Source organism: Carassius carassius, chromosome 46 (assembly GCF_963082965.1).
Source record: "Carassius carassius chromosome 46, fCarCar2.1, whole genome shotgun sequence".
NCBI lineage: Eukaryota > Metazoa > Chordata > Actinopteri > Cypriniformes > Cyprinidae > Carassius > Carassius carassius.
In genome coordinates, this window is record NC_081800.1 from 19,479,197 (window position 1) to 19,492,989 (window position 13,793).

Below are 13,793 nucleotides of genomic sequence, written 5' to 3' on the forward strand. Positions count from 1 at the left end.
ATTAAAATCCTGTAAAAATATTTCAGCTTTTGATCAGATCTTACCTCCCACGTTGTTTTTGTAAGTGCAGTACATCTCTTTGACTCTTCTGTATCGGAAAGCTAACTTCCTCATCCAGTCGACTCCGCCCCTAACACCTGTTGCTAGGCAGAGACTTGCGCTTGTTGCAGCTGCATGGAAGCCATCAGTGGCAAAACTGTAAGTACTGTTGATAATAACAATAACAATCTTGTTTTACATACAAGTAAAATACATAGTCATATTCTAGGACTTATTTTTAGGCTTTATTTTTGTTACAGCTGCATGAATAATGGATGGGTGTCTTTAAAAAAATTATTTGATATCAAAGTTTAAATACAGCTAAATTAATCAAATCATCCAGATGATAAACTCACCTGAGGTCCTGCCCGTTATCATCTGAAGACGCGTCATCAATGTGCACCTGGTCACACTCCTGTGAAACATCGTGGGGTTACTACTGTTAACCAGCAGGGGGCCACACAGTCACATAAACACACTCCGATTGGAAAAAATAACTGACGAAACAATTAAGACAGGGAGATGAGGAGAGCAGTTTGCTTACCTCTAAATCATTAAAAAATAGATGTGTATCAGCAAGATTAAAGATCATCTCCTCCATTCTTAAACCAAGAGTCACAGCCAAAGGAGGGTCCTGAGAATTCAAATGTTAATTATTAAGATATTTTACTTGACAACTATCATTGTCATCACCAATAACAAACCTATCATTATTGAAATTTTAGGCGAGTTTGAAATGGAGATGCTTTGCTGTTGTCAGGACACTCATATGTTATTTTTTTTTTTTAATTTTTTTTTTACATAATTTTAAGGCATCATAGACACTCCTGATGCAAAGTTATTTCAAAATTATGGTAAATCCTTTACATTTGGCCAAATTTTAAGATGGCTTTGATTGTACTGCAGAGAAGGCAATCCCTGAATGCACTGCAACAAGCTCAACTCAGTACAAAGTTTTATCTAGATGGCAAATGGACCATTGTCTGTGTAAAGGCGGCTATAACAGTAAATTATTAAATATATGCAAAGAACAAGTTAAGACAGAACATAACCTTAATATGCAAATAGAACGAACCAGTATGCAAAAATGACGATGACATCATTGCAGCGAGTTACATGAAAGCTGAAAATTCACTCAATGAAAGAACTAATAACATTAAAACTTTAATTTTAACCCTCATAATGCATTCAGATTTCAATACACATTAAAAGTAAAAATAAAATAATTAATAATTATAGATTTTAGTATAGCAACCAGACTCTGGCACTCTGTGCCAAGACTTAATCAAAAAGATCAAAATTCGAACAAACCCTAACCAGAATGTTTTTATGAATATCAATAAAATCAGTGATCATTACGTGTGCAGGTTGTATTGCGATTAATTTTGCAGTTTTGGCTCGAAATGAATACGGTATTTTAAATGCACATTTTGCTCAGTAAATAAAATGTTCCACGTTTCCATCAAATGATGACAGATACTACACTTAGTCTCAGATCATCAGATGCTCTCACCCTTCAAACTACACACACACACACACACACACACACACAAAGAGTGAAAGAACGAGAGAGGGGGAGGGCACCCAGCTGTAAAAATCATCATATGTGATGGAGTTTGTTGGCTCAGAGGTGATTGGCTAAGACAGTGAACGAGAATAGAAAAGCACACACACACACACACACACACACACACATACACACAAAGTTAATGGCAAAACTGACAGAGATTGGAAATGATGATTCAACTGTTTGAAAATGTTTAAACTTAATCTAAGCATATGTTTAAAAAAAAAAAATTGAGGCAATTTTTTTTTCAATCAAATAAACAATTCAAGACATACTGTCATAGAGCTGCTTTCCCCACTTTTGAACTCTGATGTTTAATAATTTCACAATCTTTGCAGTTATTAATCTATAGATCGGTGTGTGCTGGCACTTGGGCTTGACAGCATGTGTTTAAGAACGAAGGGTTTTCATCGTCACAGAGCCTGCAGAAATAGCCCCAGAGCCCTGAATAGCCGCAGCTGTCTCTATGTCTCTCACCAACTGTACAAGAAATGAGGGAAGGTGTCAGAAGAAGACTGACGCTTCACACTCCTTGAGTTCGGCCGTCACAGTGCTGAATCTAACAACTCTGTTCTTATGCACTCTCCCTATGATAGAAGCGCACAGTTGTGGGAGTCATAAGTCATATTGGGGCAAGATTCAAAATTTACTATGGCATTCCGGAGATATACACACAAAAAAAAGTATTTTTCAAAGTTGTCAGCAAAACAAAGATTCTTGGACTCTGTTTAACAAAAAAATGCTACTTAAAAATTATTGATTCAATGTGTAACTTGTCATTTCTTTGTAATTATTTTTTAAATTTACTAGGAATTTCTGAGGGAAAACTGTACATAGTGAAACTTACACCTTATGTACCGGGTATGTGTTAGCATTTTTGAGAAAAAAAACACTTAATGTTGCTAATTTGCAGAAGTGAGCTCAAAAATCTAATGACAGAATAAAACAGAACTGACATGACACTTAACATTGAGGTTTTTATGTCAAACTAAACCAACATCCAACACTGATTAGGCCACCAGAACAGTAGTTAACATTACAAATAGTTTTGCTTAAACTATTAATGATATTTATTATCAGATAAAACTATTTAAAGGTCATTTACATGACCTTTCATGTTGGCTTACCAAGAATAATCAGGAATCACAGAAAGATGCTCACTGTTACCACAGTTGAAGAAAGTGTTTAATATGTGTGCACAGTAAGTGTGTTTGCTCTCACCTTGCCGTACTTCTGTGCATAGGAGCCTGTGAGGAGTGAGTGAAACACAATAATTGTCTCATCCAGATCCCAAACAAACACTCTCTGTAAAAACAAGCAGACCCATGTTTGATCTCAGTAAACAAACAGTGATGACACAGGGATTAGGTAGTGAAGAGTATGATTACATTAGATGAAGTGAGCATCTGCTTCAACTGTGAGCTTTGCATATATCTGTACATACCTCAAGGTCACTGTCAGGTGGTGGGGAGGGGTTGTTCTTTCTGCCCCGCCCTCTCGCTTTAGGCCCACCCCCTCGGCACGCCCGGTCCTCCATCTCCTTGATGGGTGTGGATGGGCTCTGCCCCGCTTCAAACTCACCTGTACATGGGAAACGAGAAACATTTATGACACACATCAAAGCTTTTAAAAGCTTGCTCATTGTTTCTGCCGTGATCATAAACCTTTCAGCTGAGCTGCAAAAATTAAACCTGATACTTCATATGTCCTGTAAATCAAAGAAATAAAGATAATGCTTTGCTGTCACAGTATTTCTTTTTAATCGGGAATAGTATGTGGATTGAAAACGGCAACGTTTATGTTTGTACATTCTCATATCTGTTTTTTACTGGAAAAACAACAACAACATGTTTTATACAAGTACTGAAAGTGGGAAATGATGATTGTGTGTCTATGCGTGTGAGCAAATTTACTGCAATGAGCTCTGCTGTACTGCAGCCAAGATAAATCACTGAGAAATGCAGCTTTAGGACCCCACTAAATTTTGGGCCTGCTGGACAAAACCCCCAATCACCATCACTCTACTAACATAATCAACAAGTACAGTAAATGATACCTTCGTGCCAAAGGCTGTGTAAAAGAACATTCTAACATCCATTCTAACTTTCAGCTGCATCATTTGTTGCTTTATTGGAATGATTAAGTTTAAACTATAATGGCAATGATCCAATTTTTACAGATAACAGAAAACAGTAGAGATGTTTGAGGGAAAACTTGATTTTTACACTTTCTGAAGAAAACTGCCTGTGCAAAAGCTTTTTTTTTTTTTTTTTGCCAGATTCAAAACAAGGTGTTTTGGGGAGTTTTTAGCGCATTGTTATGCAGTTGTTAGGATGGTCTGGGTGGCTGCTGATAGTGCTTACCTGGATTCAGGTCAGCTGCTTGTCCTGTCATGATGGGGGTGGAGTCTTGCAGCTGATAGGTGGAGACTGAACCTGTGCCATCCAATGAGCTGTTAGATGTCATGTAGGAACCGTAGGAGGAGGTGGAGTAATACTGAGCATACTGATTCTGCCCAAAAGTTGTATAGGTGGGATATTCTTGCTAGAAACAAACAAAATTAAAATAATAAATATTTATTTATTTATTTATTGATTACAAATCTGAGTCCAACCCAAACCAAAAACTGTCCTTATAGTGGACAGGGTATTTTTAAGTGAGGTTGATGCAAGTTGTTATGTGTTAAAAAATGTATGTGATGCAATAACATTTTTGCCTGTTGTTTTATAATATTTAAATGTTGCTGAAAAGCCTTAAATAGGCTGTTTAATGGCAAGTTTCATTGTGACAACTTACCCCATATTGGTGTGATTAGTTTGAAGCCTGCTATTTGGGCATGTTGTCACAAAAGGTTTATGTATATTCGATGAACTCTTTTTTTTTTTCCTTCATCAGTAATGGTGGAAATAATCAACAGCTTCTTTTTGTAGCCAATTTACAGTAAATCTGCCCTAAGAAACAAACATTGGAGTGTGACAACTAGCCCCGCTTCCCTCTATAATTCAGGTGAAATGTGGATAGAATATAGATTTAATGTTCTTAAATGGATGAATAAAAAAGAGAGAGGGAGTTTATCAGGGGAGTAATAAAGAGAAAAAAAGATAAATAGGACTGGAACGAACAGATTTCTGGCCCAGCCACACAGAGCTTTTTATCACTCCCTGACTTCTCTTGTATCTTTGAGAGAGTTTTACATGCGCGGATACAGACTGATCTTTTACAGGAGATGACTCTAAAACTGTCATTGACTCACTCGCTCAAGAACATGAGCGCTGCAGAAAAATGCACTCGGCGAAACTCCACTACTGCTTTCACTCTCTCATTTCATCCTAATTCCGCGTACTCCTTCATTTCAACCATCACCAGAACCTCACTTTGTTTACACAGCTAAATTCATCAGTGGGAGTCTAAGTGTAGTTGGGTCCTTTTCTTTGGCAGCACTTTTAATCATAAAAGTTTAAGGAAACATTAAGTCCTAAAAGCATAAATGCTCTTAGATGAAGGATGGTGATCTGTTCTCTGAGGCCTGGGCTGTTTTAAAAAGACTGTCAGTCCTTTGCTGAGCTCTGACGTTATTGGTGCATGTGTGTGTTCATCTGTGCACGCGTGACTGTACCTGTTGTGTGGTGAAGTTGCCTGGATTGGAGTTGTTGGATGTGTAGAGACCAGGGGAGGTTGTGAAACCTGACCCTGCTGATGGAGAGAAAAGCCAGTGTTTGCCAACAAAAATACTATGCTTGATTACCATCATAATGTTCAAAACCTGTACGCTGTTATTTTGTTATTTTTATTTTTTCAGTTTTCATAAAAAGTCTTCTGAAGTTTTAGTTTTGTGTAAGAAACAGGCAGAAATATAAGACATTTTTTCACCAGTAATTCTTTTATTATTATTTATACTCTATTTTAGTTGTTCTTAATATTCGGAATTAGCTTCTGTTATATGGTGTTGTTATTTTTATAATTTTTTGTTCCTTTTAAATTGTATTATTTGGGCATAATTTATTTTTATTTCAGTTTGAATTTTTATCTAATTCCAGTTAGTAATTTTAGTGCTGCAATTTAAACTTATTTAGTTTATATAGTTTACAAGGCAACATTTCACATTTTTATTAAGTTTAAACTTCTCTAATATTTTTTTTCAGCTTTATTTCTATTAACAAAATTTTTAAATAGTTTTAGTCAGCGATAACAATGATAATCTCATCCAGAATTCAAAATAATGTTGCATTTAGTCACATTTGTTAGAGCCAATCAAATGGCATAAAATTTGAACAAGATTCAATCATATCTTTTCAAAAGATGTTGAATATTGTGCTTATGTCAAATGAACTACTATGGCATTTTTTCAGTTCCTGGTCACTATGAAGGGTCATTTTATGGGAAGAGCTGCATAACGATTCTCCAAAAAATGTACATTTATGTGCCTTAAGTTAATAATAAATTTATATGTAAATATTGACAATATTTTTAAGTGTGTAGGTGAACTGCTCCTTAAACAACATAATTTTCAGTAATAATCAGATCTCACAAGTGATTGTTATTTTTGTTGCATAACAGCATCTTCTACTGTGTGATTTCACTTTATTTACAATTTTATTAAATTGAATCATCATTTGAAGCCATGCAGTATAATTAACATAGTTAAAGACTCTCATATTTGGTTGCATGAACATACTCACCTGGCATCTGATAGGGTGAGTAGGCTGTCTGTCCGGGCTGAGGGGTGGTAAATCCAGGGCTATAGCTGAGCCCTGATTGGAGGGTTGATTGGGTTTGTGTCAGCCCTCCTTCTGTCTTTATGCCTGGCAACATCACCCCCAAATCTGTAGCTCAAGATCAAGAGAATGGACATGTCAATCCAATTGGACTAATACTAAAAGGATCTTTCACATGAATTGCATATCCTATTATAAATAATAGACTACATGATCATCCTCACACGTAAATATGTCATCCATAAGCATGTGAACAAAAGTAAAGAACCTACCATAGGTGGAGAGGCCGTAGGGTGGAGTAGTTTGAGAGTACGGCGTGTAAACTGTCGACTGCTGCATGTTAGTGAACTGTGATTGGCCTGTGTAGGCCGACATGGGAGGAGCCACGGGAGTAGTCAGGATATGAGGGTAAGGCCTACCAATCAAAAACAAAATCAAAACATTCAGCTTTCATTTGATTAGATCAAGGGTCAGCAGCCTTTTTGACAACAAGTGCCATTGTTAATTTGTCTGGTTCATCATGGTGTTGACCCCAGTGAAGATGGTTAGATGTTTTTGCATGTGTCTTACTTTGAGGGATAGAGAGGAGGTGAATACTGGTGAGCCGGCCGAGGGCTGAATCCACTGCTGCTTATAACTACACAAATAACAAAAGAAGAAAAATTAAGAAATCAGCTAGACAGACTGATTTTTCATGGACAATGGCACATGCAAGCACGCACACACACACACACACACACACACACACACACACACACACACACACACACACACACACACACACACACACACACACACACACACACACACACACACACTTTACTGGGATGTATCAGCAGTCAGTACTGCATGTCAGTTGTCATTGGAATGAATGTGTAATTTATTACATATCACAACCATAAAATAAAATGTGTGCTGGACTTCTTCCATTTGAAGAATTTTTTCCAAGAGCCTACAATTTATATCCACACACACACACGCAGCTCACAGTTTTGATTGACAGCTCACAGTCTTTCTCACCAGATGGATTCGATTTAAGAAATCACAGAAAAAAAAACCAACAGGAACTTTTCTCTCAAAAATCCTTCCTTCTACATCAAAGAATGTCCTTGTTTCCTCCTCCTGCCTTCCCTCTCTTCCTCTTTTCTCCTTGAGATGCTAAATCAAAAACAAATTTTGGCATTTGCTTGTCATAATTCCCTTCCTGCACTGAAACATTTCCCAGTCCAACTCATTTTCTTAATCAGTATTTCTCTCTTATTTTTCAATAACATTTCTAAAATATATGTATATACACACGTAGTCTCTGAAAACAAGCCTTTATAGAAAAAGATCTATCTATCTATCTATCTATATATATACATATGTGTGTGTGTGTGTGTGTGTGTGCTCCTATGCTTAAAACAAGAAAAAATATTTGTTTTATAACTATAAAAAAAAAATTCTCCCTGGAAACAGCTCTGACAAACCTAATTAATCTTGCTTAATGATACCTTTTTTACTGGAAAATGAGACCATGATACAGGTTTTTGCAGTGCATATAAACGAACATTCTGTTGTTTTGTCAATAGAGACATCACACTGTCATCTCAAGCAAGAGCCTCAACCTTCTCTGCAGGGGAGCTAAAGGGACAGAGGGTTTCTCAGTCTCTGAGTGTGTGTGAGCACACTGATCTAAATAAAGAGTTTGTGGCTCTGATGACGTTCGCTCAAGGGCAGTACAAAGATTGAGGGCTCAGAGCTTTCAGCAAGTTCCCAAGCGGGATTACAACAGCCATACTGAATGCAGCGCATGTGAATGTGTGTGTGTATGTGGATGTCTTACCCGACCCAGTGTAAGTGTCCAACCCAGTGTCTCCCGCCGAGCTCACAGCCTCACTGCTGTTCAGAGGCTCAGACTTAACTTAAAGAGAGAGACCAAGAAATATATAAGGCACCCTGTCAGCTGTCAATCTCCTCTCAAACCTCTCAAAATCAAACAAACTCTGAAGCAATAACGCCAAATAACTGCACCCAAACACTCACACACGTGCTATCTTATATGTCACTCCACAAACACATGCAGTATACCATCATTCTTCATACTTGGGGCAGTGGGCGGGGTACTGCAGCCCAGCAGCCAATCAGCCGTGTTTAGAATTGTCATGTTCTCTCCTGGGGGCGGAGTCAGATGTATAGTGGGCTGTATTACCCATTCATTCTTTAATATTATGAATTTAGCACATACAGCTAAACCCAAAACTATATGGACACTTACATCACGCTCAAAAACACAAAATGTCACTAGATTGCATTTATTGCATTGACATTTTATATAAAAATAAATACATACAATACATAAATAGTTCCAATTTAAAATAATATAAGTTATATTTATATCACATTACTATAAAATAATTGTGAATAAATATTTAAAATATTTTCCACACTTTTCAAGCAAAGCTATATGGCATTTGTTAGGTTTTAAATGATAAAACAATTATAGCTAAAGTGTACAAAATGAAAACAAAAAGAACTTGTATACTTATTGCTATTAAACATTTGTAAAAAAAAAAAAAAAAAGTTGGTTAACGTGATGACCTACACCTTTGGTTACTCTGTTGGGAAACCTATCTAGTGATTTCTTACATGAACTAAAAATGAGAAGTTGATTAAAACGAATTGCAAATTAAATGGTTCCGAAAAAGACGTTAGTTCTGAGAAAACAGCATAAAAGGTTCACAAATCTCAGATAGATTATATTTTGTTATATAATGCATTTAAATATATATATTTAAGTGTGACTAAAGTGTCCAGATAATAATAAAAAAAAAATTTGTGGCCACTGTAAAATAAAAAAATTCCCCATTCCATATTTTATGGAAAGTTATTGTATAGTAACTCATAACATTTTATAAATAGAAAAGAATATAATAATTAGTGAAAAGTTGATAAATTCCTATAGAATTTCATTATAATTAAATTCGCTTTCATTAAAACAAACATTTACCAATAGTACAGCCATCGTTCTATAATAAAAAATGACATCATATAAGTCATATTAGGCTTCTAAAACCATATTCTGCCATGCTGATTTTATGATAGCGCTTTCAAAGAAAAAATAAAAACATTGTGAATCAGTGTGTGTGTTTGTAAGGGAAAGAGTGAAAGTCCTCTAAAGTAAGATGAATGAGGCTTCATTGGCAGTGGGATTCATGTTGGGATATATATATGTTTGTGTGTGTGTGTGTGTGTGTGTGTGTGTGTGGGTGGGTGGCTGTGTGGGCGGCTTGCATGTGTGTGTGTGTGTGTGTGTGCATGGAGGGATTCAGTCTAGGCTGTGAGCTGATGAGGTAGACAGAGGAGAATGTTGAATATGTCGTTGTTTTGGCAGAAGCACAATCCCAGTGTGTGTGTGAATATGTGTGTGTATGTCAAGCTGTTAAAATCATTAGCTGAGCTCTAATCTAAATGATTTACTGAGTTCTGCTCCTTTTACTCTCTCAGTCTTTTGCTATTGTTTTATTCCGGCTATATGTCAAAAACAGATGAGCTCACACACAACACACACACACTCTCTCCAGGGTCCCTAAACTTTACCTCTCTTGTGTACCACACAGTCATAGCCATACATCAAACACTCACTTTCTAGAGTGTTGAGAGTCTATTTAGCCATGTGTATGTTTGCCTAATGTTCTCTCTTAAAACGTTTGTTCAGCGTTTTCCTCAAGGAGAGAAAAGCGAGCGAGCGTGTGTTGACATCAGCGAGAAAATGAGAGTTTAAACGCAGGAAATAGTTTCCTGTGGACCAGGCTCTTGCTGAAACATGCACGGAAAAGTGCTGGGAAATGTTTCAGCACAAAGATGCTTGTATACATACACGCTTTCTTCTGTTGAAATTAGGCCTGTTTGGAGCATCTGACCTTTGAGGTTAGTGATAGCTCAGAGCATCTCGGCACACGACATTGCCACTAATCCACCAAACCCGCTCTGGATGGCACCAAAACCACCAGAACAAGAAACACTTTATCCTTGCAATACAAACATCACACACCAGGACTGAACCCTGCTTTCAATTACATCAAGAAACTCCACAGCGAAGATCATGGAATGTTCTGTGCTAAAGCTGATTTCCTATACTCAAGGCAATGCTTTGGATGAAAGGGCCTATTTATCAGCTAATACAGTATTAGCTCGCTCACTCATGTGCACTCGTAATTTCTAGCTTGCTTGGTCTTTGATTTGTCATTCTCTCATACCTCCAGTTCCATTGGTTGTGATGTTGCTGCTGAGGATGTTTTTGTCCAGTTTGGACGTGCTGTCACTGCCACTGTTAACAGAGTGCCGGGGGTCTGTTAGATCCTGCATCTCCAAAGCCCTGTGACAAAAACAAAAACAGTAATATAGTGAAATATTTCTACAATTTAAAATAGCTGTTTTTTCTTTTAATATATTTTAAAATGTAATTTATTTCTTTAATGGCAAAGCTGAATCTTTAATGCATCCTTGCTAAATAAAATATTAATTTATAAAAAAAAAAATCATACTGACCCCAAAATGGCTAATAATATGATAATGTCTCAAACCATCTGCTAAAGAAAACGTCCCAACTTGTGCATCTTTTTTCAAAATGCTGGAAAGCTGTTTATCTAGGTCATGTTTACTTAGAATCTAGTTTTCTTTTCCTCCATTCTACACACTAAGCCATCCACATGAAAATATGAGGAACAAAATCACAATGTATCTTCGTTTACATTAAACAGCCTGCATTGTGTAACATTAATATGAATCAAAAACTGCCTAATATTCTCAGCATGCAGTAAGAATTATTATTATTATTTATTTTTACATGTAATGTTAATTAAATATTTTTATATGCAATATTGTTATAGGAAATAAACATATTTTGTTTCAATTCATACAAATATGACAAATAATGAGGTTTTATCCAACAGGATTTTAGGTCAAACATATGTCAAATATACATGACCAACTTATGTTTAAGTGTGCATATGGTATCTTTTTTTTTTTTTTTTAGAAATTCACTTAATTAGTCCCTGAAGTGTGTTAAATTATTATTTTCAAGTACAAATATTCCATGCAAAATTACACTTTAATCCAAAGGACAAATGCATAAAGACAGCTCTTATAATAATGTAATGCCAAATAGGAACATAATTGCTCCTTGTTGCTCTCTGTTTATAGCATAAACATCTGCATGACATTTCTGAATGCATCTCATTGCTGTACACATGTTTTATCCAGGTGAAGCGGTCTGCTTTACACCCACTCTCACACAATGACTTTAACATCCCTCTTTCTTTATCTCTCCCCTGTCTTTATGTGTACAATATTACATACTTCCACCATCCACTGTCTTTGGCACTCATAAGTAATACCCTAAATGTATTCCAGGGGAGAATATGTGCGTTCACTTTACCTGTTGTCTACTGGGTCTGGAGCATGGGAATCAGTGGTAGATTTCTTCACCTGTATAAAGACCAGAAGAGACAGTTGATGTATTACTTTCTCATTCAGTGCATGAAGAAAACATTGCGCTGCCAGTCTGGAGTGATTTTCAGCTACTTGACTCAATGTGATGACCTCACTGTGACTGATGACTGTTTTCAACACTGATGCACTAAATCAGCATATTAAAATTATTTCTGAAAAATCATAGTCGAACTGAAGACTGTAGTATGCTGTAGTATGTAGCTGCTGAAAAGCTTTACCAACAAAGGAAAAAATAAACATTTTAAAATACATATATGAAAAGATGATGAAAGCCTCAACTACTAATATATATTGTTGTTAATCCGAATCGCTATGCGAATGTACCTTATTCGGCACATTATTTTAAGTTACATAAATCTCTCTCTCTCTCCTACACACACAATACATTCTTTCCCATTCTACCAGTTTCTCTTGGTTCTTACTCTCTGTCATGCTCAATATTACTCAATACTGAGTTGTTAAAACCATGACTGCCACTTTCCTCTTTGAATTGTCCTTGTGATCAACTCTCTTCAAGTCTACTCAGTTTTTTTTATCTTTCTTTCTTACTGTCAAGGTCACCAGTCAAAATAGTGCATTATTCCTTAATACAGAAACTTAAATTCCTGAATATTTTTCCTGTTTTACATTTGAATATGTATATGAATATTTAAACATAATGTACCGTAAAACAAAAGGAAGGATCAAAGAGTGCTACAAGTCTATAAACTTCTCGCAATCAATTTACATGGTTCACCCCTCCCAAAGCTGCTCACTGTCATCTGGGTCTTAATTGAAAACACACATGCAGACCTGTGAGTACACATGCACATATACATGTGTGTGTCAGATGTAGCGTGTGATTTTGGGGAGAATGTTTGGAGTGTGCAACCAGCAACACATGTTCACACACATACACTGCCATTGATAAGTTTGAGGTCAATAAGATGTTTCGAAGTTTCTGAAAGAAGTCTCTGCTGCATTTCAAGACTGCATTTATTTGATCAAAAAACATTAAAACAATAATACTGTGGAATATCATTATTTTAAAATAACTTCAAATTCTATTTGAATATTTTAAAATGAAATTTATTCATGTGATGGTAAAACTGTTTTTTCAGCAGCCACGACTCCAGTCTACAGTGTCACATGATCGTAGAGAAATCATTTTAATATAGGATTTGCTGCTCAAGAAACTATTTTTTTTATTATCAATGTTGAAAACAGCTTAACAATTTGGTGGAACCATTAATGCTTTTTTCAGTATTTATTTTCATGATGAAATATTGTCACTTTTGATCATATTAATGCATTCTTGCTGTATAAAAGTAAACTTTCTTTAAAAAAAACAACAACAAAATAATCATATTGCTAGCCTATACGACGTACAAATGAGATTGAACAGATGACCATGCAGGTTCCTCTAAGAAAAGTACCTGCAGTTTAGGCTCATCTTTTTGGTTCTGTGTTTTGATTTGTGCGGAGTACAAATTCACCCATTATAGTCTTCTCAAATTAGCCTGACACATTCAGGGACAGAAGGTGATCGGTCGATCATATGGTGCTCTAAGCCTACTGTGAATCTCTCTCTGACTGTAACTACTTCCTTGTCCAGCAGCATCTGTGCTCTTAGAGCAGTTAATAGCACGTTTGAGAAGCCCAGCAGGATCCAGCTCCCAATGAGGCCTGCTGGTGAACACTGATCTAAGACTGTTTAACTGTACACGGTTTATAGATTTATGAAGTGAAATTAGTAATTCTTTGGCAGGCGGTTCAAAAAGCAACTACCAAAGATCACCCTGCTGAAAAAAGCACGCCTAAGCTGGTTTATTTGTCTTGACTGGTTTAAGCTGGTCTCATAGGACTCAACGATAAAGATTTTTTTTTTCTCTTGACCAGCTCATTTTTACTTGACACTGACAAGAGTTTCAATGGCCTTACCACAAAAGAATGAAACAGACAGACAGATATATATAGATAGAGATAAAAAAATTTTACTT

At 36.2% G+C, this 13,793-nt stretch overlaps 2 protein-coding genes across 16 annotated transcripts in view; one reads left to right on the forward strand and one right to left on the reverse strand.

Annotated features, from left to right (window-relative positions):
- LOC132129196 (armadillo repeat-containing protein 1-like) overlaps positions 1-13,793 on the forward strand; it is a 428,278-nt gene that overhangs the window by 186,663 nt on the left and 227,822 nt on the right. The gene's annotated exons all lie outside the window — the stretch shown is intronic.
- Positions 1-13,793, reverse strand: part of LOC132129267 (eyes absent homolog 4-like) — a 35,540-nt gene that overhangs the window by 3,926 nt on the left and 17,821 nt on the right. For 3 of the 15 annotated variants that reach the window (XM_059540782.1, XM_059540780.1, XM_059540781.1), the window contains 14 exons: positions 11,741-11,790; positions 10,560-10,678; positions 8,392-8,475; positions 8,147-8,224; positions 6,892-6,958; positions 6,594-6,736; positions 6,286-6,435; positions 5,223-5,299; positions 3,970-4,150; positions 3,051-3,187; positions 2,828-2,911; positions 584-673; positions 396-454; positions 45-205 (listed from right to left, as the gene is read on the reverse strand). In XM_059540782.1, coding sequence (XP_059396765.1) covers positions 45-205; positions 396-454; positions 584-673; positions 2,828-2,911; positions 3,051-3,187; positions 3,970-4,150; positions 5,223-5,299; positions 6,286-6,435; positions 6,594-6,736; positions 6,892-6,958; positions 8,147-8,224; positions 8,392-8,475; positions 10,560-10,678; positions 11,741-11,790 — 1,480 coding nt within the window. The remainder of the gene's footprint in view (positions 1-44; positions 206-395; positions 455-583; positions 674-2,827; positions 2,912-3,050; positions 3,188-3,969; positions 4,151-5,222; positions 5,300-6,285; positions 6,436-6,593; positions 6,737-6,891; positions 6,959-8,146; positions 8,225-8,391; positions 8,476-10,559; positions 10,679-11,740; positions 11,791-13,793) is intronic. The other 12 variants (XM_059540785.1, XM_059540786.1, XM_059540791.1 and 9 more) reach the window with 9 other exon arrangements.